Source organism: Pseudorca crassidens, chromosome 6, assembly GCF_039906515.1.
Source record: "Pseudorca crassidens isolate mPseCra1 chromosome 6, mPseCra1.hap1, whole genome shotgun sequence".
NCBI classification, from domain to species: domain Eukaryota; kingdom Metazoa; phylum Chordata; class Mammalia; order Artiodactyla; family Delphinidae; genus Pseudorca; species Pseudorca crassidens.
This window is the reverse complement of record NC_090301.1, coordinates 28,270,801-28,296,884: the sequence shown is the minus strand read 5'-3', so window position 1 is coordinate 28,296,884 and position 26,084 is coordinate 28,270,801. Positions and strand designations below refer to the sequence as shown.

The following is a 26,084-nucleotide window of genomic DNA, read 5'->3' as shown; positions in this document are numbered from 1 at the left end:
TACAAAAATATTTTTTAAAAGCACAATTTAGGAAGAGTTCAGGCTAAGTTTGAGTTCCTTACCACCTCTTTGTCATGCTTGATATTTTTGAATTGGGGTGGTGGTGGTAGAGGGCAAGTTATCTTCAAAGAGAATTTCATTAGAAAATGGCTATAAAATTGGAGGATAGGGTTTAGCTGCTAGGTAATCCTGGGGCTCAATTCAATCCGCAGGATGTACACTGGAAAACAGAAGAAATCCTGCTTTAAAAGTAATTAGGATTATTATTACTCTGGAGGGCAGACAAGGAAACGCTTAAGATGACAGATTTCATTCTGCTCTGCAAAACCATTTTTTCACTCTTCAAATGGATATTCAAGCTAGTCACGTACTTGCAATTAAGGAGAGCAGGCAGATCTAACAGAACGATGTCTGGTCTTGGAAACTGATAGGTCTGAATTGATCCTCACAATTAGGAACATTAAGTTAAATCCTGGCATCTGAGCAAAGACAGACAGACACTGGACTAAATGGAATATAGTTACTTAATGCCAGTGAGAGATGATCCAGATAAAATTGACCAGCTCTGTTCTTGCTTTAAAATCTTCCCTGGTCCACTGAGATCCAGGGAGGGAATGGTCTGACAAAGGACATTTTCCTCATGGATGAAGTGAGGGTACCTAATATCCCTATTACTTACCTATCCTCTCAAAATCAAACCTTGTCACTTGAATGACCACCACCACAAAAATATCTGCTTTATAGAAAGACTACAAGCAGCAGTGATGGCTAGATTGATGGTTTGAGTGGCCTTTAGCCATCACTACAGACAGAAATGAATCTCCTCCATTTCATGGCTTCATAAACCATTCCTGAGTTTTTCACTTCCTCATTCAGTGCCACCTTTTCTGCTTTAGCTGATGGGCACATATTCTGTGGGCAGGTGCCACCAGCCTAAACCCTCAACGATCACAGGGCTGGGGCTGCCTCACTCACTTGCTTTCTACACACCTCTCAGCTGTCAAAGTCCTGCTCCAAATAGATTAATCTAAACTGTTCAAACTCAGCTAGTGTTCTTTCCTTCTAAGTAAGTTTTTATCTAATACACACATGGCAAATATATTTATAGCCTATATTCAGAGTGTCAAGTACAAGATGCAGAGGAGAGAATGATAACTGTCTGGCTGAGGGGAAGGACAAAATCAGGAAAGGAAATGAAGTTTAAGCTGGGTTTAGGATTTGAATGAGGGCAAGAGGAAGACAAGAGGTGTGAAATAGCCTGGTGGGACTGGGCAATGGGAAGGAGTGCGATCTTCCTGAAGAGATTCACGGGGGCGGGGAGGGAGTGGATAAAAGGGCTAGAAAGGCTAGGACTAGAGATCACAAACAGTCTTTTGTCGGGCTAAGAGATTTGGATTTATCTTATGTTCAGTCAGAGTAAAAGCTGGCATTAATTGAGCACTTATTACATTCCAGACACTGCACTAGGTGCTTTCTGTGAATTATTCATTTAAGCAAACAGCGATCCTGTGAAGTAGGTACTATCGTTGCTATTATCTCCATTCTAAATGTGAAGAAACAGAGACTAAGAGAGGGTATAACATTTACCCAAGGTGAGAATGGGACTTCTTGGGAATAATGTTGGGGCAAATGGGACTTTTCTGAAACACTGTTGGGCAAGACCTGAAGGCAGGAAGCACGGCTGGGAGGCGACTGAATTCTCTCCTGTGAGTGATGCTGAGGGTTGGGATTGTGTGGTGGCGCTGCGTGTGCAGTGGGGTGCAGGGCCTCAGAGCTCCAAGTCAGCTGTGGATTTCTGTGAACTGATTAGGCAGGGCCGGTGTGGCACAGGGAACAGTCCAGGATGTATCCCAGCACTGGCGGTGGGACTGGTGGAGCCACGTGCAGTGAGGAAGGGGTGGGAGACAGCTGGTGAGGGTGAGGAAGCCAGTTTGGGGCGTACTGAGTTTGAGGCACCCACAGGACCAGCTTCACTATACAGCTCTGCTTACCTACTACGCACCAGAAACTGTGCTAAGGCAGGTCCCCAGCACCCAGGAAGCTCACCTTTAGTAAGAAGACAGATGAGCAGCCAGCTGGTATATAAATGTGAGGGTCATGAAAGTAATCCCTTCATTCCATTCTTTAAGTACTTACCACAGTCAGTCGAAGAGTGCTTTCCTTATATTATCCCAATCCACACAACTCTTTTAGGTAAATACGTGAAGTGTAGTAAGAACAAATGCTTATGTGCGCGAGGTACTTTGTTCGCATGCATGAACCCATCTAACCATTGATAACCTTATGAGTTATTATTGCCCTCATTTTACAGATGAGGAGACCTAAACACAGAGAGACTAAACAACTTGCCCAGGTTAGACAGCTAGTAAATGACAAAGCTAAAATTTGAACCCAGGTACTCTGGGTTCATTTTACAGATTACGAAATGGAGACTCACAGAAGTTCAAGTAATTTGCCCCAACCAATCAAGCACCTAATTAGAGGTGGAGGGAGGATTTGAACAAAGGCCTGGTGAACAACAAGCTCCTGCTGTTGGCCCCTGTAATAAGTGCAATTCTAGAAACCCACGCATGCGTGATGGTGGCACAGGGAGAACCAGCAAAGCACAAATGGGGAATGCGGGGAGCATCAGAGCTTTCACCAAGGAGGACATGCCTTTCTCAGCTCTGGAACAAACAGCAGGGATTCCCGAGATGGGTGAAAATATCTGGAGCACACATAGAAGGACGATCTCTAAACAAGAGAAAAGGCTCTTCTTCTTCCCAACACAGGACTGGAAGCAGTAAGGATAGGTACCAACGTAGACAGATTTGTAGGTATTCGTATTCAAATCTCGTAGCTTCAATTTTCTCCTTGAAGTAGGAGGCAAGGTCATATGCTGAGAAGGCCTGGGATGAGGCATCTTGAAGACAGTGAAGATGTGGATGATTATTGGGTAGAACAGGAGACAGAGCTGCCCAGGGATGTAGAAAAGGATCCAAGACAGCTGGCCACTCACAACTGTCATGTTCATTTCAGACTTCAAAGATTACAGGTAGGTGACAGCCACAGGTTCCTTCCCTGCCTACCTTGCTCCCGAATGACTTACAGTTACAATGAAAGGAAGTCTAAGACATCTATCAGCAAGGAGGTATAAAACCCATCATACAGCCTGTTTTTGTATGAAGCACCTTGCATCGAAGGTTCGTTCAAGGCAGATGTGATGATATTCTGGCAGAAGGATCAGGAAAGCTTCTAGTCCGATGAGATAACAGAATTCTCTATTGGGTGGCAGGACCCAGGACCGGAAAAAAATCCTAAGCCTAGAGTACAACTCCAGTGGGGGTTAGATTCTTCGACTTGCCAAAGTCGATTACCTTGTTTATGCAAGGGTGGAAATGCTGTGCAATGGAGCTAACTGGTTCACGTGTCTTGAGGACTACTAGGTTGAAAACTACAGTTGAGATAAATGCTATCAGGCAGTTAAATCCACAGATCTCACTTTCAGTAGCAAAAGCAGAGCTGGAGATAAATGTAGGAATCATCAGCATGTGAGCCCTGGTAGTTAAAACCATAGAAGGGAGGGAAATAACACAATGGCTTCCCTGGTGGCACAGTGGTTAAGAATCTGCCTGCCAATGCAGGGCACACGGGTTCAATCCCTGGTCCGGGAAGATCCCACATGCCGCGGAGCAACTAAGCCCGTGCGCCACAACTACTGAGCCTGCGCTCTAGAGCCCGCAAGCCACAACTACTGAGCCCATGTTCCACAACTACTGAAACCCGTGCACCTACAGCCCATGCTCTGCAATAAGAGAAGCCACTGCAGTGAGAAGCCTGCGCACCTGCAACGAAGAGTAGCCCCTGCTCGCCGCAACTAGAGAAAGCCATGCGTAGCAATGAAGACCCAATGCAGCCAAATATAAATTAATTAAAAAAAAAAAAAGGAAGTATGGAGTGGGAAAATAGCATGAAGTTGTAGCTTTTATGAGACTACTTAATCAGGTCTGCCTCAAATTCTTATCTTATTATCTTTAGAATCCACACGACAACATGTAAATACCCAAATCGCTATTATGAAGTGAACCCAGTTTCGGTACCTACCTTATATTTTGAAGTATCCCAGTTGTGGACTATGCGGGCCGGGATGAGAAAACTGTCGTCCACGTGGCAGCTGCTGCAGTAATACCACCCGCTGTAATTGCACACCTTGGCTTTCCCATTGGAAAGGCCTATGGATCGCTGGCATCCTGTTCAGGGCAAAAGAAAGAGTCGGTGACTGTTGTACTTCTAACACCACAGAACGAAGTTACACAATCCTCAAGTGAAACAAAAGTCTATGATGGGAAAGAAATTGCAGAGAATAGGTGTACAGACATGTCCCCTCTGTCCTAGCCTGGCAGCTCCCACCCCTTCGCCTCCTCGGGGATTGCTGACATTGGTACTGTTTCTGGTCTCTTCTGGTTCCACCTCTTCTGTGTACAGCGGCCAGAGACCAGTCTCTCTACAACCAACCCCCTTTCATCTCCTCGCTTCCTCCTCAGAAACCCTACTTCACCAGGCAATTGGCTGGGGGCTACTCATACAGGTTCTTACTTAACCCATGCAGCATCTCTATGAGGAAGATATTATGAGCTCTGTTTTACAGATGAATAAACTAAGGTTTTAGCCAGGTTAAGCGTTTTGTCTTGAGGTCACCCAGCCAGTAAGAGATGGCGTTTGGGTTTGGCTCTAAGCTTGTCTGATTCTAAAATGATCCTAAAACCTGATGTGTAGCCTTCCTTGGCTGACAAAAAAATCAATGAAAGGAATGCGTCCTTTGATTGGTCCCCATCTCTCCTTTCCAACTACCTACTCCTACAACTCTCCAGTGGGAACAGAACCTCTTTGCTGCAGTTAGAGGACTCTCCTCACTGTTTCCCAAATAAACAGGGTGCTTACTCTACCCTCCATATCTTGGCACAATTTATTTCTCCTTTCATGACGCCCTCTTCTCTGATCTCTACTTTGCCAAATCCTGCCCATCACTGATGGCCTGCAAGTGATTGCCAAGGCCCTTTTCGTGTTCCAGGAAGTCCATGATTCTGTCAGTACTGTCCTGGTACTGTCAGGGGACCTGGTAATAATCATGGCCCTGCCAAAAAGAAGCCATTATTTTCCTTTAGCTAGGAGGAACTATATTCTACTGACAACAGAAATTCTGTCATAATCAACCCAAACGACAACATTCAGAACAGATAATCAGGATTATACAAACAGCATCGTTTTTCTGACATTTCTCATCCACCGCTTTCATTTTAGAAATCCTCCCTCGTGGCCCATTTCATGGTTGGGTACCAAGACCTGAACTGATCAAAGAAATCTCGCATGAAGCCTATTTCGTAATATGGGTACAAAATCGATTACTCTTAATAATCATAGTCATAATAATATAACCAGTGTTGCAGCCCACTTCCATTAGAAGGAGCTCAAACATGTTTATTTAACAACCTGCCAGCCTAAGAAGATACTTATTCCCATGAATCCATGAATGAAAGCATCATAAATTCCTAGAGCTTTCATTTCCATCACAAATAAAATGGTATCAGTCATCCAGCAGTTTCACAGGGTACCCTCCAGAAAGAGAATTAGATCCTATTGTTTTTAGATACGAGAGGTATTGAAAGACGGACGGGGAGTAAATATATCGGAATTATGCTTCCAGAGCTTAATACCCTTTCTTCCTGGGATTGCTATTTCTTTACTGTTGAGTAGCAACAAAACACTAACAAGCTCCTGTTTCTCAGATTGGCTGAGGATTGAGATACGTGTGAAGGATAAGGAAGAACCAAACCCACCTGCTGCTTCTGTGGGGCGTGGGAGGTGCTGTCACGATCTCTGGGCTATGAACACCGGAATGCCGTGTGCTGCGCCCACTGACCGCGCTGCTTATGCGGCATGTAGCGCGTGCGTCCCCTTAAACACTGCGCTTTCTGACGTGGTTGTACAACCCTGACCACACGACAAACTGCTCAGATGTATTTTTTATCCTTAGCACTTACTGTAGCGCTTTACATATGATAGACCAGCAATAAATGTTTATGTTGAAGAGACGATAAACTGAATATTATCTGGCACATAAACACCCTCATGCATATAAAGAGATTTTAACTTCCCAGAGCTATTCTGGAATTGATCCTCCTAACCTGGTCACCTGCCTCTTGAAAATAGCCTACTCTGGTGAATATCCCTATGCAAATATGTTGCCCCTTCTAAGAATTACACATTAGACACGTTCATAAGAATTACACATTAGACACGTTCATAGATGGACTGTGAAACAGAGTTGAGTAGAACTTGACACATTTTAGACACTGTTTCCAAAATTTAGTGGACAGTGAAACTGACTAAACACTGAAGTGACAATGAATAGAATTCAGTCTTCCCTAATGATTCAGAAAATGAGCGCGATCTTATAGAAATTCAGGATCATCATTATAGCTGAAACTCTCACCATAAAACACTGCAAAAATAAATTTATTTTAGTTTTTTCCTTCTTTGCATTTTGGATATAATAAACAGTAAGCATTTGCTGAATGTTTATATATGCTTTAGTAGGTCCTACTGTGTTTATTATTCTGTAACTTTTAATGACTTTATTATAATCTCCTAGATGCAGCAAACATAGGCAATATTAAAATACACAAATGTGCATTTTTTTTAACATCTTCATTGGAGTATAATCGCTTTACAATGGTGTGTTTAGTTTCTGCTGTATAACAAAGTGAATCAGCTGTACATATACATATATCCCCATATCCCCTCCCTCTTGCATCTCTCTCCCCCCCTCCCTATCCCACCCCCACAAATGTGCATTTTAAGAAAGCATATAGCCTACAAATGTGTATGTCAACTGGGCACACAGGCCCAAAGCCTAACATGGTGAGGGTTCAACTAAATAAGCTGAACATCCTCACTACTTTGCACAGGTCTCCAGGCTCATAAAAGAGAGAAAGGCTGAGAGAACATGGCTGGGGTTCATGCCCATTTTACTTTTTTTCACACTTAATTTTTTTTTTATTCTGGTGCAGAACATTATCAATGTCTAACTTTCATTCTAGAGGGTAATTCAGAGAGGGGATGTCAGGAACCAACTATTCCCAAGGCCAACCCTGTCATGCAGTAACCTTTGGGCCATACCACCCCTGGAGCTTTAAATATACCTACCAAAAGGCTTCTGTGAGTGCATTTCTCACCACCACAATCAGAAAACACTAGAGATAGCACCCCAACAAGATAACGTCTATAGTTTAAAAAAAAAAACAAAAACAAAACAAGCTCCAGAGTGAGATTACAAACCAGTCACATGAATGGTAGCCGGCTGTCAGTTGGCCGACCCCTGCTAGGTCTTAAGGGAAATCTGTCATTGGGGCCACCTCGCCCTGGCAAGATGGGGTTAGGTCCTGGAAAGGGGCCGATTGGGTCAAAACATGGTCTGAGCGGAGGGAAGTGTCTGGGTATCTCCCCAGGCTCAGGGATGAGTGAATTCATTGGATCCCCAACACAAGGAAGGGTTAGTCTTTCATCATATTCACCACCAATAATTCCTGGAGGAAGGAGAGAACTGGGAGGAAAAGGCCTGGGGTGCAAGGGGTTGGGGTAGAATGGAATGGGGTGGGGTGACGATGGCAGGAACATCACATGCCGCCCTCTCTGAGCTTCTTTTCTTTGTTTGTGCCTCTTCTTGTACAGTTCTTTCCAATCTGTGTCTCGACCTCTGACAGTACCATCTCGAAAATCCCGCAGATATAAACACCTCCACAGAAGTTGGTCATTTGAAGCAATATAGAGATCATGAAAAACTGCAGACAAAGACAGGACAGAACGAACAAACAAAAGTCGGAAGATCTGCAGTTTCAGCTCCAATGGGAGGACTACCAACCCAAATACATCTGTTAGGTTCAGTGCTTGTCGGGTAAAAGCCAGAAGAGGATACACCAGCTGGTCCTTGAAGAGGCGAGAGAGCTTCTGAAGATCTTTGTATGTCTTGGCTACATTTTCCCTTGATTCCTCTTTGCAAATAAAAGATTCTGGCAGCAGCTGCAGTCTTTTCACACTTCTAATCTCATTGTTGATTTTTAGTGTAGCATTTATGACGATGAGGTTTCCCAAAGGCACACAGGTGACAGCAGCAGAGCCACCCTCGCAGAGAGGATGTGTGTACTGCAGCTTATACATGCCCCCCGACCTCCAGTTCTCCAGCATGGACACAGCTTTGGCTTCAGTCCGCTGAGGTATGTAACCCGACTCTAACACGAGGAAATGTATGGATACTATCGGGGGTCCCTGGGGTTAGAACAGTCAGCTGGCTGCTACAGGGTCTCTGATGAATGTGGCACTTGCCCTTCCACCAATTCACTGCAGAGCATTGGTTCTGAGGGATAGAAACCTGTGCCCTCTTCCATAACCACAACATCTGGAATTGACTCAGCTTCAAAATTGTGACTAGGCCCTGACCCACTGCCATCATTCCAGACATCAGATTGGGCTGCCTGTCCTTGGAATGAATCACGCAGTTGTTCATCCTGCCTGCTGGACTGACTGGAGCTGGCGGCCAAAGAGGGCTGGTCATTATTCTGGAGCGAGGAATGCTCTGGATCTGTGGATGAAGGTAAGTTAGGTGCTGCAAAGGCATCTTCAAGAATCAAACATATCAAGTCCCCAGAAACAATCCCATATGAAGCCAAGGTCTCTTCATCTCCAGTGAGGGCATCCTTGTTGTTCAATGTAATTGCAAACTGGGTATCAGAACCTGGAGGGGATGGGAGCCCCTGAGACGCCGGGCCATGACCTCCGGGAGCCAGGAAGCCGCAAGCTGCAGCCTCAGCACCCACTTGCCACCCGGCCTGCACGTCACAGTCCAGGAGCGCGGGCCCCATGACGCCCCGCTCGCCGCCCGGCCTCTTATGCCCATTTTAGTTGAGACAGAAGCAGCAGCACATAAACTCATACGTCTAGTCCTTGGTGTCTTTACCTTTATAGCTTATTTAGGACCATGCTCTCCTACTCTTGATGCTGAAATCGCCCTACGAAACTGAATAAAAGGAAAACCTCATCCACAACGGAGGCAGGAAGCCCTGGAAGGGGAGGTCTCAGGCACATTCCACTTGTGGCAGCTTCCTTTACATAGCCTAGCACGAAGAAGGAAGATTTTCTCCTTGCCCAGCAACAACCCAGCCAATGAGAAGCCACCACAACCCTGAATACTCACAGTCCTCCAATGAACCTTCCTTCAAAGCAGCTCCTTCCAACTTCCCCTTTCCTCTGTAATAGAACGGCTCCTCTCCTTTGTTCTCCGGACCTGCCTGTGGTTCACAGCAGTTTGCATGTCCCGAATTGCAATTCTTCTCCTATTCCCAAATAAACTTGATTTTGCTCACTAAACCTTTTTTTGTTTTAAAGCTTGATAGCTCCTAATGACCCAGAAGGTTTCAACCTATCCGCATTCTTAGGAGTGTTTTGGATACATGGTGTATAGACAAGCACAAGCCTAGAGTCAGGAAGCTTGCTCTTTCCTAGGGAACACGGTGAGCCTGACCCATCCAACTCCCTAGTCCTGCTTTCCTCACCTCAAAATAAAGGAGTTAGCCTAAATCAGTGGTTTGCCAAATTCAGTGAGCATCAGAATTTTCTGGAGATGTTTGTGAAAAATGTAGTCCTCCCCCACCTCCAATCTGGGCCCAGAGATTTTGATTCTGTAAAGCTGGGGTAGGGCCTGCATTTCTACCCATCCAACCACCACCAGGGACTGTGGTGGGTAAAAGCTGAGGACTGTTTCCTGATTTCTAGGTGACTCCAAAGGTCCCTCCAAGCTCTAAAATTCTCATTCTATTTAAGTAAAGTGCAGCAAGTGGGCAGACTGCTAAGTGAAAAGTTCATAATTGGTCACACAGTTTAATTTCTAGGCTTCCAAAATCAACACTTCAAGTTCTTAGTCAATTTTCAAAAATTTACTGTGTAGAAACAACAGTTCATTTTACCGGCATTTTTTCCAGAGCATTCACTGTCCCCACTGAGAAGCATCTTATTTGACTTAGAAAGAATTAAGACTTTTAATCTCCGAATCCAATGTATTTGTCATTGAAAGAACATAGGATGGTCAGGAAAGAATTAGAGGCCAGTCAGTGGCCTGGTATAGATTCATTTTCTAAAAAACAACACATACCATTTATTTGAAGAAGGAGACACCCGTTCTTTCAATTAACTGCAAGATTTCTTTCTTTAATATCCTACTAGCAAATCATGGACTAAAACTGTCTGAAACAATTCCCCATAAAGATACACAACCTGGGATTTTACTTAATCATTGTGAGGTTTTCAACCAGAAGGGGAAAAATGTGTTTTCTTAATAATGACCATTAGAAAAACACATTTTTTGGAGGAGGCCAAAGCTGGACTCTGACAAGTGACATTATGAGGAGAAAAATAGAGCTGCAAAGCAGAGACAAAAAATAATTAATTGAAATAACTAATTAGAACTTATTTACATATTATATTTTCATGTACTTTCAAATAGACTTTTCAACAATGTTTCTAAATTAAAAGGCATTTGTAGTAGGGAACACTCCACATGTAGGATCAAAGCAAAAACATACTTCTCGGTCTCTTTTTGAAACTTTTCAGAGAGTGTATTCAATTCATAGGAACAAAAAACTATCTCACAAGAGAACCCACTGGCCTTTTTTTTTTTTTTTTTTTTTTTTTATTGCTTTCCACCCCACTTCAGATCTTTAATGAACACATGCTCTGAAGAGCTTAGCTTCCCTTCTGATACACTTTGGGAAACAAATGTCACCATTTAACCAATATCCTATTTGCTGCTTGTACAGTCCATTTCCCAAGGAGCCTTTCACTATAGACACCCAAAAGAATCTGTTGCTGGGGGTTGAAGCAGAAACGTTGGCATAATTCTCGACAAGGGTACAGTCTTTCTTCTAACAAGGGTACCTAGTTAGCTCAATTGGCTGCAATGAGATGTTACTGAAGTTGAGGTCTTGAGAAGCCAACCACCTCTCTCTACTTCCTGGCTCCCAACTACAGCCCTCCTTCCCCCGGCCAGTAGGTGGAAAATTCATGGGCACAACAGAAAAGTAACAAGAGTTGTGTCTACGTCCAGGTGATTCTCTCTCACTAGGGAAAGAATGCACCCAATGCTTCCTAAGTGTGGCCAGCCACGCTACCCACTCCACCTCATTTGGTAAGGGAAATCCAGGACTTTGTATTTGGAAGGAAGAAATGATCTAAGAAGAGAACAGGGGCAAATAGAAGAGAAGGTGCCTTTATAAAAGAGAGGAAAGAAGAGAAAGAGAGTGAGAGGACAAATTTTCATTTGCTCTGTTAAAATAGACAAAATAAAACTGGCAAGTTTCGATCCCTCCTCTACTGTGCACGCCGGGTAAGGAGCAACGGCCATGGGAGGGGAAGGGGACGGCCCTGTCCCTGCCTCCCCCCTCCCACCCAGTGTTCTGGTGGGAGACAGTGAGCTGTGGGAAGCGCTGGGCAAATGTTGACTGAAGGCCTGGAGCCTGTTCATGTACCCCAGGGATCAGATGTTCCAAGATGAAGGAAAATGGAAATGGGGATTTCAATGACTTCTTGTTTTACAAGAATTAGGGGGGAAAGTCATAAAGAACTTAGCTTTCCTAGCTTACAGTCTGTAACCATTGGCTCATTAAGTAAATGTTGAATAACTACTTTTAAAATAAGGTGTCACACTGGATATACAGCAGAAAATTCTGTTTAATGAGCCTAAGATTAGCACAAAGCTGGGCACGGTGTTTATAAACGAAGGATTGTTGGACACAGGGCAGAAGCGATTTTTGCAAGGTAGCTTTGGTATCCACTAAGGGAAGTTGAAGCAAAGTAAACCTGGGCCCCAGACTTGCATCCTTCTCTATAGGAGGGGAAGGAGCTGGCAGGTGAGACTGATCACATGTGTGTTCACAAGTTAACACAGGTGGAACCGAGGCTACATAATTCTACATAATTGTAACAGGAAGAGGGCAAGGGTGAGGGACACTGAGAAACACCTACTTAGAAATAAGTGATCCAAAACTTTCTCCTGTCTCAAGCATCCAAGTTACTCTAGATCTTTGGGACCAGGTGGTGACCCATAAAGTAGGAGACATCTACTTAGTCATAAAATCAATTAAGACATGAAGTATTTGACATTTTAATTTTTTTTTAAATTTTTTAAAAAATTATTTTTGGCTGCGTTGGGTCTCCGTTGCTGTGCGTGGGCTTTCTCTAGTTGCGGCGAGCCGGGACTACTCTTCGTTGCAGTGCTTGGGCTTCTCATTGTGGTGGCTTCTCGTTGCAGAGCACAGGCTCTAGGCATGCGGGCTTCAGTAGTTGCGGCAAGTGGGCTCAGTAGTTGTGGCTAGCAGGCTCTAGAGCACAGGCTCAGTAGTTGTGGCGCACGGGCTTAGGTGCTCTGCGGCACGTGGGATCTTCCCGGACCAGGGATGGAACCCATGTCCCCTGCACTGGCAGGCGGATTCTTAACCACTGTGCCACCAGGGAAGTCCAAGACATTAAGTATTTGGATTGGAGAATCGACACATGAAAACAAGTGCCTCTGAGTATGCATTTTTGTCTGTTATAAGGAAAATAGTATCCACAAGCATCTCAAATGGAACTAAAGGAAGAGAACAGGAAATCAAGAAAAATCAATTGTGTTCTACCTCTAATTGCTTATGTGACTAGTATGGCTCACTGCTGGTAGTCCCTTTGGTATATGGTCTCAACTTCAGAGAGCAATACTTCAAAATTATTTTCTCTGTAAGGTTTTAAGTCCTCTGGTAGGGAATTCTCTTCCCAGGGGATGAAAACTTCAAGTATGGGAGGGAATACACATACTTAAATACAATCCTAAAATGTACTGACTGGTTGCTTCCAAAGCTATACTGAATTCATCAGAAAAGAATTTTCTTCTGGTGGGCTTCATTTTACGTTGGTCTATAAATGACTTTCATGGCAGTGAGAGATTGTAAAGAGAAACTGTCACTCATTGTTGATCAAAAGTTTGACTCAGGGCTTCCCTGGTGGCTCAGTGGTTGAGAGTCCGCCTGCTGATGCAGGAGACACGCGTTCGTGCCCCCGTCTGGGAAGATCCCACATGCTGCGGAGCGGCTGGGCCCGTGAGCCATGGCTGCTGAGCCTGCGCGTCCGGAGTCTGTGCTCCGCAAGGGGAGAGGCCACAACAGTGAGAGGTCCGCGTACCACAAAAAAAGAAAAAAAAAGTTTGACTCAAAAAGTTGGGCTACACAGTCAGATGGCTGACACGTTAAAAAGTATAAGTAACACTCGGAAGGAAACTGTTCCTACTGTGGCTGATCCACATTTAGGATAATTTAACGTGGCACTTGTAGAATGGACTGTAGCTGTTGCCAGGACAGCTATGTCCTTAAGAACATAAGTAAATAACTCCTCTGAAGTTATGGATGTACCTAATTAAGGAATTTTCCTTTCATTACAGCAAGATGGCAAATGTTAGGCTTGCAAAGTATGAGCACTGCGCCTGGACACAGGGATTATTCAGTGGCACATTGTATCTAGAGACAGAGGCAACTGAGACCAACAGACATCAATTGTCCAAGACAGAGGTCATCTACAAGTATAATCACGTGTTGCTTGATTATACTTGCAGGACTACGGCAACCAAAGAAAGATCTTTAAAAAAACCTAATCTGAACACTAATTGGTTTAAAATTTTAAAGTATTCTACAAGCTGTTAGCTGAGGTGTTTTTTTCCCCCACAATGAATATTTAAATTGCTAAGTCAGTTTCGATTTGCATGTTGTATTAACAGAGCTAGAGGTGCTATGTTTAAGTAAGAAATGAAGAGAAAAATCATGTCAGGTAATCACTGCTGACTGAAAATACAGGCAGCACACTGGTGGTCTCACGGATCTGTCTCGTTTTGACAATGTTTGGATGGAACAGACGCAGGGACACCCCTTCTTCCTGTCTCTGACCACTCTCCAACCTCCTTTCTAGTTGCGACCCCTGGGACCCTCGCCATCCTCTGTCTCCGGGACCGGCCAACACCGTTTTTTGTGGTTAGCTCCTTACTGCCAACCAGATTCGTCAGAATTATTCCAGCGAGGTAGAGGCCGCTGTCAACTGACTGGTCAGCCATCTGCGGGCCTCCTGCACCCACCTCTCTTTGGGCGTCTAGTTCCACTGCGACGCTGTGGCTCTGGAGGTGTGAGCCACTTCTGTGAATTGGCTCAGCAGAAGCACGAGGGCACTGACCGTCTCTTCAAGATGCAAAATCAGTGTGGCGGCCGCACCCTCCTCCAGGACATGCAGAAGCCCTCCCAAGAGGAGTGGAGTGAAACCCTGGAGAAGACCCTGAACTCGGCCCTGTGGGATCTGTGGGCCCTGGGTTCTGCTTGCACAGACCTCCACCACTGTGACATCCGGAGAGCCACTTCCTAGATGAGGAGGTGAAACTCATCAAGGAGATGCACTGCACGTGACTAACCTCTGCAGGCGGGACTGGGTGGGCATCTCTTAGAAGGCTCGCCCTCCAACAGGACTAGGAGCCTCCAGAGCCCAGTGGACTTTGAAGGACCCCTCTGCATGCCCCTGGTGTCAGAATTTCTGCCCCCTGCAGCCACTAGGCAGTTATTTTAACCATCCTGGAGCCCTCTCCCAAGCCGTGGGCCAAATGGAAACAAAAATGGTTCTGCAGCAAAAGAAAAAAAGAAAAAGAAAAAAGAAACTAAAGACTTTCTGCTCTTGCTAAACTCTATAATGTTTATTTGTTTAATTTCATGGAATGTTGTTATTAAGATTATAAATCGTATGAAATAAATGAATAAATACCAAGTAGACTCCAACTCAAGTTGAGAAGTGTCAAGATTTATTGGTCTTTCAGGTAAACAATGATTGAGAACCTAGAGTCAATATTTAGTCAAAATTTATCTTGAAAGGCAATAAATCTTGATTTTTGCTAAGGCAAGTAAGTAAATATGTGCACTGCTTGAGAGATTCTGACTGCTTTTCTATCTACTAAATAGCTACAGCGAGTTATAGTGATCTGTGACACGGATTTTCGTTTCCAAAGAAATGTTTTGAATTGTTGAGTTACTTTTAATTTTTCCTATGATATGATGCTTCAATACCAGTATTTAGAGTAGTGTAAGATAAGTTTAATAAGAAATGTTATAAATTTCATATCTAGTATATTTAAATCAGTCTAAATTTAGTATTTTTTTCATACTTGTTTTCCTCTTGGAGTTTCTCATTAACTTCTATGCCTGTCTGTTCTTTTCCTAAGGACTTTCAAGAAAATGGTAAGAAATTTAAAATGGAAATAATACAGAAAGAGGCAAATGGATAAACAAATACTAACATAGTGCTTACTATATGCCAGGTTCTGTTATAAGCACTTTACACACACACACACACACACACACACACACACACACATTCATTTAATTCTCTTATCATTCTGTGAGGTAGGTATTATCCCCATTTTACAGATGAAGAAACTGAGACAGAGGGTGATACAGTAATTCTGTCCACAGTTGTACATCTAGTGAAAAAGGTAGGACCTAGATGAAACACCCAATACGGCACTTCGTGAGGAACAACAATGAACTCTATAGGTGAATTTCCACGTAGCTATCTCCATACGGAAGATATCACATAAATTGTCTCCTTGTGGATGACAATATGACAAGCACAGAAAATATGAATCAGTTATACAAAAGAACACAATTTAGCTCATCAATGCATTCAGCCTTGGACCTCACATGCTTTAGCATCTCCTCTGAATATGAACGGTGAAGCGGGGGCAAGAATACAAATCTGTAAGGTGGCAAGTAGAAGACAGTAAGAGATGAGCAAAGGAGGAAGCAATCACTCTAACTGTAGAGATCGAGGAAGGCTGTATAGACATAGGGGCATTTGAGCTGGGCCTTGAAGAAAAAAAGAGATTTTGGAAAAGGAAGGCTCAAGTCAGAAAAATGGAAGCTCATTTGGAAAACATGGACCATTCTAGTTGTCTGAAGCTCACTGTAACTAGAGGGGTGTCAGGAAAAGAGCTTGGAATGGTAAACTGAACATAAGACTCCCGAATGCTCAGGGCAGAAGTCCTTACTAATCAATACGGGATGAGTATTAACGAGTAAGATACAGGAACAGCTAGAGTTGTTAGAAGCAGAACAGCAATCTGCGCTTTGGAAAGATTAATTGGCAAGAAAACACTGGGAGGGGAGAGAACCAGTCGATAAGTTACTGCCCTGGACTGAGCTTGGGTAGGCAGTGGGCTTGGGAGCAGGTAGGGGGAAAAAGAAGGCGATACTGGGAGATAAAGTGTAAATGATTTGGTAGGCGATTCATGGGGAGAGCATGGCAAGGGGATTGTCAAAGAGGTCCATGGCATTTTGAGCCTGCGACCGTTATATGAGAAATCTATCAGTCAGAAGGGGCGGGTGGTTTAAATGAGAAAATGCTGTTTGAAGCATTAAATTTAAAAAAAAATAGTTCAAAACATTTGAACTAGCAGATCAACTGATGCCTAAAACTAAGCTGATTGAGAATAATTCCCGTTTATTGTACAAATCAATCTGAATTCAATCTTCTGTTACTTGTGACTGAAAGCATCTGATATATTATACTGAATGTTGGTTGGTGAGGGTTCTATTACTATAACCTAGTCCTTTTACTTAAACCTACCCATTAAGAGGCTGAGGTCTCATTACAAACCATTAGGTGGTACAAAATAATCAACATGCATTTCAGCAGAAGACACTTACTACTTTATAAAGAAGTGAGGAAGAGGAGACATAGTTGGTTGCCCTTGTTTCTTGATAGCACAGTGGTTCTCAACCAGGGGAGATGTTTTGTCCCAACCGGGGACATTTTTGGTTGCCACAAAAGGGTGAGTGGGGGTAGCTACTGGCATCTAATGGATGGAGGCCAGGGATGTTGCTAAACATTCCTCAATGCACAGGACAGCCTCCCACAACAAAGGATTATCTGGCCCCAAATGTCAATAGTGCCACTGTTGAGAAACCCTGCAACAGCACAAAGAGGGCAAGATAAAAGGTCCGTGTACTGACCCTACTTAGTCACTTTTCTCTGCAAGCAATGGATATACCATCTATTATGAGGAGGAAAAGCCCTTTCACCAGCTCTGCTTTCTTATCTAAAGAAAATGATTCATGCTGCTAGGTTAGTTTAGACAAAAGAGATGCCTCCAGAGAGAGGCCTTGTCCACACTGCACCACCATCTACTAGACTACCTGCGAGTAACATCTGCTCCAAGCCTGGGGCTCTTCTCTTCATAAATTAATCCTTCTGGTGAAATACTTGCTACCAATAACCCTTACTTGAAAAACAATGGCAGAAACAGAAGGGGCCAAACTCAGCTGATGATTTTAGACATGCAGGCTGCCGGTGGTGGAATAATGCTCCTCGGTCACAGCTTACACACCACCCACTTCAGTTCTATCTCAAATGTGGAAGTACCAGGATTCCCCATCTGGCACCCCTGCAATCCTAGACAGAAAAGGGAGGTCAACCTCACCACCCTCAACATTAACAAAGCAAATGCTGGGCTGAGCAACTTGGAACTTACATGCTGAAAGCTTTGGGGGAAGACATCTTCATAAGTAAACTGTCTTACTGGAATGTTCCTCTGAACCATATTAGCGCCTGAGGCAAAAGGAAAAATCCATCATACTGATCCTACCTCTATTAACGATTTTTTATTTGTTCATCATGGATTTTTTTTGTATTAATTTTGATTTTTAAATAATATTACATTAAAATAATATTTATCTTGGTTACTGAGGGTTTAGTTTTGTTTTTGTTTTTTTTTTTGGCATTTCCTTAAATTCTGTGCCCCAAACGAGCGCCTCACTCCCCTCACCTTAATCTCAGCCCTGCTCTGAACCCTTTTTCCTCACATAGGATCCATCGTGTGTCCCAATTATGTTCTTTCTACAGTGATTTCCCTTGGTATTTAACATTATATTAAACCACCACTAACTCTTTTCGTGATTCCCAAGTTGCATCTCTGTTATGATTGCTTTGAAAGGTCAATAACCTCTGATTGGCTTGAAGTTCAGATTATCTTTTTGATTTACTTGAAAAGCACCTGCCTTTCCTTTCTGTTCTGGAACTTAGGTTTCCTTCCAGTGTGTATACAGAAGGCTTCACGTCCATCAGCCTCATCTGGCCCGTAGCTTCTGTCACACACACTGTCCCACCAGGGTCCCCTCTGACTTCTCTTCCACGTTACTCTCCATTCTCAATGCTTGTTTGTCTCTCCTTATTTTGTGAGAGTCTCATCTCTTTGAACTTTACAGTATCTTTAAAACACAACCTTTCCTCTTCTTTGCTGAAACCTCTCTGAAGAAACCCTGACAGCATCTCTTAGAGTAATTTCTACTTGAGCTATTTTAGTAATGACAACAATTTGATAAAATTAAAGTCATGAGAGTGGATCCGAATAGTACTAGCAATAGCCTCAAAGTAAAAAAAAAATCACTTTCATCAGCTTCCTTTAAGTCCGCGCTGAATTCCGGCATTTTCGCCCCACACCAAATCCTTTATGTTCTAGAAGATTTAGGCACTGCCTTGGTCTACTGTCTTTACCTACTCTTCCCCTTATGCCTTCTTTGGCCTGCTTTCCAGTCTCTCTAAAAACACAGGTTTGCAACCGCCACCAAGGCTGATCTTTTAACCATATGTTTCATACTTGAAGAAGACAGGCTGCTTGTGTCAGGATATTTAGAGCTGGTAGGCAAGACACAAAGAAACACCTACAACTCAGAAGCAACCACAGACAGCCATAAATGAGTGAGTGCGGCTGTGTGCCAATAAAACTTTTATTTATGGACACTGGGAAAAAAAAAAAAAAGCACACGACACCTTCAAGTAGGAAACGTCTGTTCCCTGGTCTTCGTGTTGCCATTTGAGCGGAACTTCCTAGAGTAATATTCCCAGCTTCTTTCCTCAGTGCTTATCCAGCGCTCCTCACAGATAAAAAAAAATGAGGTATCTGACCGGGGAGTTTAGAAGAAGGACCTTGGCACGTCAGCTGGCCTGCAGGGAGCAGTTTTTCTGTCTGCTATGGAGAGAGGACATGGTCTTAGGGACTCCAGTTGTGACCACATGAATAAGTCTATCTAATTTAAGGGTCCATTCTATAATATTACATGTGATCTATGAGCGATGCATGCGATATCTTGATCTCCATCCTCCTGACCTCTAGAAGCAGAATGAAGAAGCATGATTTATTAACCCTGTAAAGCCTCTATACGGATGACGGCTCAGACAGGCAGGATCCAACCATGGGAGTGGGAAGGAAAGAGGGAGGTAATCAGGAAACCAGAGCATGCCTATTGGTGGGTGAAGGTCATTAAGAAGAGGGTCGTACAGGACAGCTGGGCTCAAGGGGTAGCCAGGAAATCCCCCACATTATTGGACACCTTTTACTCAGTTAAAATTCTTCATCCTAACAGCAGATGAGAAATATCATTTTCCTAAAGGTTTCCCATTCATTTTTAGGTCACAACAAGACCTCTCTTCATCCAAGAGAGAACCTCCCCCCCATGTTTTCTGGGGATAAAATGCAGTGATATATAATATTTGGCACTTTGGGTGCAACTGACATTTTGTAACATTTGAATTGTACATAGTCAAGACAGTTTAATCGTCCTTCAAGTTATAGTGTCAAAGATGCTGACCTGCAAGGCTGTGAAAAGGCTAGCTTGAGGCTGTGTAATAAATCAGTAGCAGGGCTGTAAACAGAAGACTAGGCTCTTGTGCTCCTAATTTATTACTTATCCTACTGAGTCTGGATGCTTCCCAGCCACCAAATCATGTGTCTATTATTTTGTCTGGTCTCTAAAACTCTGGAGGTTGAGAAGAACAACTTTATTGGTAAAGGAAGAAAGAGACCAAGGCTTTCAAACTAAGTCTATCCTCTGTGTCAGAGGTACGGGCCTCGTGATTTAAGGGGGAAAGTGATTTTTAGCAAAGCTTTTGGTTCAGCCCCACATGATTTATTTACATTACTGGAAAAAATATGGACAAGACACAACCTTTGGCATACTAGTACAGACCTGGTTAGAATGATGATGACTATAGTTGATAATACTGTACTGTATACTTGAAAGTTGCTAAAAGAGTAGATGTTAAAAGTTCTCACCACCCCCAAAAAAAAAAGCAAGAAAAAAGTAACTGTGAGGTGACCTTTTTGTGGCAATCATTTCACTATATATACATGTATCAGATCATCGCATTGTACACCTTAACGTTACACAATGTTACTTGTGAATTACGTCTCAATAAAGCTGGATTTAAAAAAGAATGTGATTTTTCACTCTTTGGAAACTGATACAAGCCTACATGTCTTTGGTTTTGGAACCCTAGGTCCCATGTCTAGAAGTTGTGTATAGCATAAACTAGATTATTTTCAGTTAAAGGTAATATATAAAATTAATTTTGTTGATCATTTTTATTTATAGCTATTTAAAAAGGAAACACTCTACTTTAAACCAAGATATGAGAGTGGTACCTGGGTGAGAGAGCAGGAATCACAAAGTCATGGACGTGTCCATCACCCCACCACCCTGAGCTGGGGCTCTGGGAGGGCTGTAGCCAGGCTGGGCAGCCCAAGGCCAGCCAGTTTCTTATCGGCTTCTGAAGCTGATCAGTTCCAGAGGGATCCAGGAAGATACCACCAGAAATCTCCCCTCCCCTGGCAGATGCAGTCAGTGCTGGAAGGCACCCACCAGTAGCTCACCAGAAATGAGGGAACAGGGTCAGCAGGCCATACCTTCCTCACTCTTTGAAGGGCAACCACAATATCACATCCTCTTTTCATCCAAGTTCTGTTTTTGCTGTGGAAATGGCCCACTCAATATCCTGAGCTGTTGTATCATAAAAAACTATCTGGTCCTTCTTCCTAGTTCCTGGGAGGGAGCTTCTAAAACCCTTGGGATTTCCTCAGTGACACAGGTATCTTTATTATTCATGAGCCCCTTGGATCACAGTTGAGTTAATGCTAATGAAGTAAGTCCTGGTGGACCACGAAATAGCTTCAGGATGGGGGGTGGTCACCAGAATGATCAACCACAGGATTAGAGACTTGGGACTATGAGCCTGCCTGACCTCTGGGGGAGGGAATGGGAGCTAGAGATTGAGTTCAATTCCAAAGTCAATGATTCAATCAATTGTGCCAATATAATGAAACCCCAATAAAAACTAGACACTGAAGCTCTGTGGAACATCCTGGTTGATGAACACATTGGTGTGCTGAGGGGTAGATGCACCCTGATTCCACAGGGAGAGGGCATGGAAGTTCTGTGTTTGGAGCCCTCCCTGACCTTGCCCTCTGAGTCTCTTCATTTGGCTCTTCCTTATTTGTATCCTTTCTAACAAAGCTGTAATAACACAGTCATTCCTGAGTATCCATGGGGTGTTGGTTCCAGGATCCCCCGTGGATAACAAAATCCACAGATGTTCAAGTCCCTTATATAAAAGGGTGTAGTATTTGCATATAACCTACACACTGCCTCCCATATACTTTAAATCATCTCTAGATTACTTACAATCTCTAATACAATGTAAATGTTATGCAAATAGTTGCTGATGCCCAACAAATTCAAGTTTTGCTTTCTGGAACTTTTCTGGAGGTATTAGATCAGCATGATAGCAGAGGGAACTAAAAAGGTCCTAAGTTAGTCTGAGGGGTTGGTTGGAGAGGTTGTTCTTGAGAAAGGAATATTTAAGTAGTGACCTGAAGAATGCGTTGGGGGTAGTGGTGAGGATGGCAATATTCCAGGGAGAGGCAACTGCACATGGAGAGGCTCTGAGGCAGGTGGGAAGGAAGTGGTACATTTGAGGAACAGAGTGAAGTCAGTGTGGCTGGAACTCAGTGTGGGAGAGAGTGACAAGAGGGCAAGAGCTGAAGGTTAGGAGGTGGGCAGGGGCCAAATCATGGGAGGGGGGTCATTGTAAAAATGCTGGTCTTCATGTCAAAAGAAGCGGGAAGCCACTGCAAAATGGTAAAGAAAGGTCTACCAGGGTCAATCTGAATTTTAGTAAGATCATACTCGCTGTAGTTAAGGCAAGATTTATAAAAGGTTAGAATGGAAGCAGGAAGCCTGGTTAGGAGGCCACTGTAGTCATCTATGTGAACGATGACCAGGCTGGGAGCAAAGAAGGTGAGGGAGGTAAAAGCTGTTTTCAAAATTCAAATACTAAATATGCTTATCAAGTATAAAATAAAAACATATCATTAGGATGTCTTAAAAAAAGAAGCCAAAATGTGGGTCAAGGACTTGAGCTCATCACTTCCTTCATTTGTATACAGCACTGGGTAGAACCCTAAGAGAACATCATTGTAGTTTCCAGAATATAATGAGGATATGGAACCCTAGAGCTTATCAGCAGGTTGATACTAAATGGTTAAAATGTTGAATATATGTAGAAGAAACAGTTAAAGGAAATGAGCTTATATAACCTAGAGAAAACTGAAATATGACTTGATCCATTCACTAAGAACATTCTATGGGCTAGGCTGGTGGTTTCTCAAACTTTGTATGTGTGCAAATCAACTGGAAAGTTTGTGAAATCTCTAGGCCTGATCCTAGAGATACTGACTTCAACAGGTCTAGGGAAGAGTCCAACCAAGGCTCCCCACATCAAGCTCATGATTCACCATGCACATGGTGCTCCAATCACTAGTCTGAGAGGTGCTGGGGTCCTGCCCTCAAAAAAGTGAGACACAAGTCATAGGCCCATGGGTCCAAGACAGTGGAGGTGGGTGGAGTCAAGCAGGAGGAATGCTCAAATTTACCTGGGGAATTCAGGCGGGGTTTGGGAAGAGTGGTCAAGGAAGGCTTGGAAATAAGTCTTTGACGGTATAAAGGATTTTTCACACCTACAAGTCTTCAACAGAGCACAATACAAAACTGTACCCAAACACTGGCTGTCACCCCTGATCTCAGGGCACAATGCTTTGCAGGCCTGCTCCACTTTTCATCTGAAACATGTAAAGGAGTTTCATGTTGTTTTTTATTAATATAATTTAATTAAAACATTTTCTATATTAGCATATTTCAAGGTATAAAGTCTTGTCTACAGTCATATTTTCTTCTGCTAAAATGAACTTTTAGTTTACCCCCATGCCTCAGTTTCTGGGACTGTATGTGGCCCATGTATGTTGAATGAATGAATGAATGACTAGATGAAAATATTAACGCAAGAAATAAGGTGGTATTAGGATAGTACCAGATTTCCTTATCTAGAGATGTATTTTTAAAATGGCAAGTTTTTCACTTAAGTATGTTTCTGCTTTTAGGCAGTATAATAGATTTTAGAAAACCTCTCCAGTAACTCTTACTCTTAGGACTTCATGAAAAGCTTAGTTTTTCAAGGAACTTAGTTAGAAATTAAGAGAACCTACCCCAGTCTGTCCTAAAACCACACCAAGACCAATTTCCCTCCCAATGAAAGGTCAGTAAATAGAAACTTTTAACTCAACATAGAGTCCAATAGTATATTAACACTTACTTTAGAAGTTTAGCCGGAAATGAACACATGATGAGAACAATGTTAACCATAAAGGAAGCTACAAAAAGGGACAAGAACTTTCCAGACCAAAGTATAGCAACAAAGACTAGGAGAAATGAACAGCTTTACAAAAAAAAAAAAAGATAGCACAGCTATGGCCTATGAAGTTCAGGAAGGTCTATCAAAAGATCCCTATCTTCTGAAATTCAAAATGATTTTATTCTTCTGAAACATATCAAAGACCAACATGTGACTTCTGTGATGAGAATACCAGGAATAAATCAAAAAAGCAAATTTATATCCTATAAAATCAAACGGCCTACTTATATAAAGTGATCAAATCTCTCTGAATTTTAGGATGTGAAATAGTTCAAAACCCAAATTATATAACATTCTTCTTCTTCCATAGTCATGGTACTATTTCAGTGTATATTCACATTCTTCATATACATTTATTTTTATTTAAAATGAATTTCCTGGACCTAGAAACTTAGACTGCAAAAAAAGTAATTTATCCAATGACAAACATCAGAGTCAATAAAAAAAAAAATTCCCATCTCCTGTCCTCTTAGTCAAGTGATATTTCTAATGTTTTAAATTCTCTTACCCACAGGGAAAAGGTATTACTTATTAAATGAGGTTTAAATAGAGGATCACATTAATCTAATTTCCCCTAATCTTCTATAGACATTCAAAGAATCACAGAATGAGAAATAAAAAAGGGACCATACAGAGCAAAACCATCCCCTCTAAAATATCCCAGACAAATGGAAGCGTTGGAGGGAAACTCAAAGACCTTCGTGTGCTATAGTTACTTATTTAATTGGCTTCCGATTTTCAAGTTCTGTGAGGACACACAGTGGGATTATCTTGTTCACTAAACATCAAGCATAGTACTTAGAACATAGTAGAACTTCAATAAATATTTGCAGAAGGGCTGAATTAATAAATCTCTTCGTCCTGCAGAGGAGAACACGTAGCTCAGACAAGTTAGGTGGCTGGCCTTGAGGTTCTTCTGGTCTCATTGGCCAGGGCTCTTGCCACTCTACTCATTTTCACCCATGGCCATCAAACCCTCTTCAATAAGGGAAAATCCATTCTACTCTGGGCATTTCTGTTACTTTGATCCAGTGGAATTACATAAAGTAAGCCTATTTTCTCTTCTAAATGGCAGCCTTCAAATAATGTGGAGACAACTTGTGTCCTCCCTATTCCAGGTTACATGGCATGGTTTTTAGTCCTTTCACTATCCTATCAGGTGTCAATAGATGTGGTTGTTTGTTCTTCCAGAGCAGCATCCATAACTGACATCTCCAGGTAGGGTCTGGCCACAGTGAGGATGTGTTCTCTTCTTTCTGGACCTGCTTTGTGAATGCATTTGGTGTAGGCACAACAGCACAAATGCTGGCTTCCCCATGGCTTCATCTGCATGCCCACATGAGCATGAGACCAGAAGAACCTACCTTCTATATTTGCCTTTAATTTTCTGAATATAAGTATAGTCCTATCTATTAATCCCTACTAAATTTCACCTTGCTTGGTCCATTCCTCTAGCTTGTTTCAGAATCTCCATTCTCTCATTCAACATATTAGCTGCCCAACCTAGTTTTGAGATAGCTGCAAATTTGGTAAGTATGCCTATGATATCTTTATCCAGGTAATTATTGTCCTATGTGGGCAAATAATAAAAATAGCTAATCCTTATATAGCACTTACCATGTGCCAGGCCCTGTTCCAAGCCCTTTTAACCCATTTCATTCTTACTACAAACTTCTGGGGTAGATGTGATTATTTTCTCACATCTGAGATTTTTAAATGGAGGTACAGAGAGGTTAAGTAATTTACCCAGAGTCACAGAGCTAGTGAGTAGCAGATCTAGAAACGTAGCCAGTCTGATTCCAGAGTCCTCGTTCTTAATTACTAAAGTGTGCTGCTTCTCATTGTTATCATGTACCTTTACTGACAACATTCTAGGCTGAAAGGAATCCATTAGTCAATAATCCTTGGGTAGAGCTGCCAATCATTCACCATTCACAAAATGACATAACTAAAGTCTCTGATAACCCAAGTTTCTCTGTCTTGAGGGTTTTGCCAAATGCTTTTCTGAACACTAAGCATGGATCTGACTTAACTGCCTAGTAATCCCTCATTTTTCCTTTGTGCATTTTCAACCAGACTATAAAGTCCTGGGGGTCCAGGCCACATCTATGCTTGTCTTATATCTCCCATCTCACCTACTACCTAATGAGCACATAAGAGAAATTCAAGTTTTATCTTTGACAGATGGTACTAAAAGCTGAGGCGATGTTCCCCTGAGATTAATTCTGCAGGAAGTAGGAGGATAAAGTTTAAAATGCGGGAGTGAGGAGAGACACCCTTTAGCACTTGAGCTTTCAAGTTCTCTACAACAGGGATTCTCTGACATGAACTCAAACATGGATGTATGGGTCTCCAATCCAGTGGCCATGATGCTTGACCGCTTTGTCTCTCAGTCCCATCCAACCCCCCATACCCTTTTTTGG

General features: G+C 42.7%; 1 protein-coding gene and 1 pseudogene across 8 annotated transcripts in view; both read right to left on the bottom strand.

The window, feature by feature from the left end:
* PLEKHM3 (pleckstrin homology domain containing M3) overlaps positions 1-26,084 on the bottom strand; it is a 186,809-nt gene that overhangs the window by 109,730 nt on the left and 50,995 nt on the right. For all 8 annotated transcript variants that reach the window (XM_067740816.1, XM_067740817.1, XM_067740818.1 and 5 more), the window contains exon 4: positions 4,084-4,229. In XM_067740816.1, the coding sequence (XP_067596917.1) occupies positions 4,084-4,229 (146 nt within the window). The remainder of the gene's footprint in view (positions 1-4,083; positions 4,230-26,084) is intronic.
* Positions 6,827-8,897, bottom strand: LOC137225947 (F-box only protein 7 pseudogene; annotated as a pseudogene).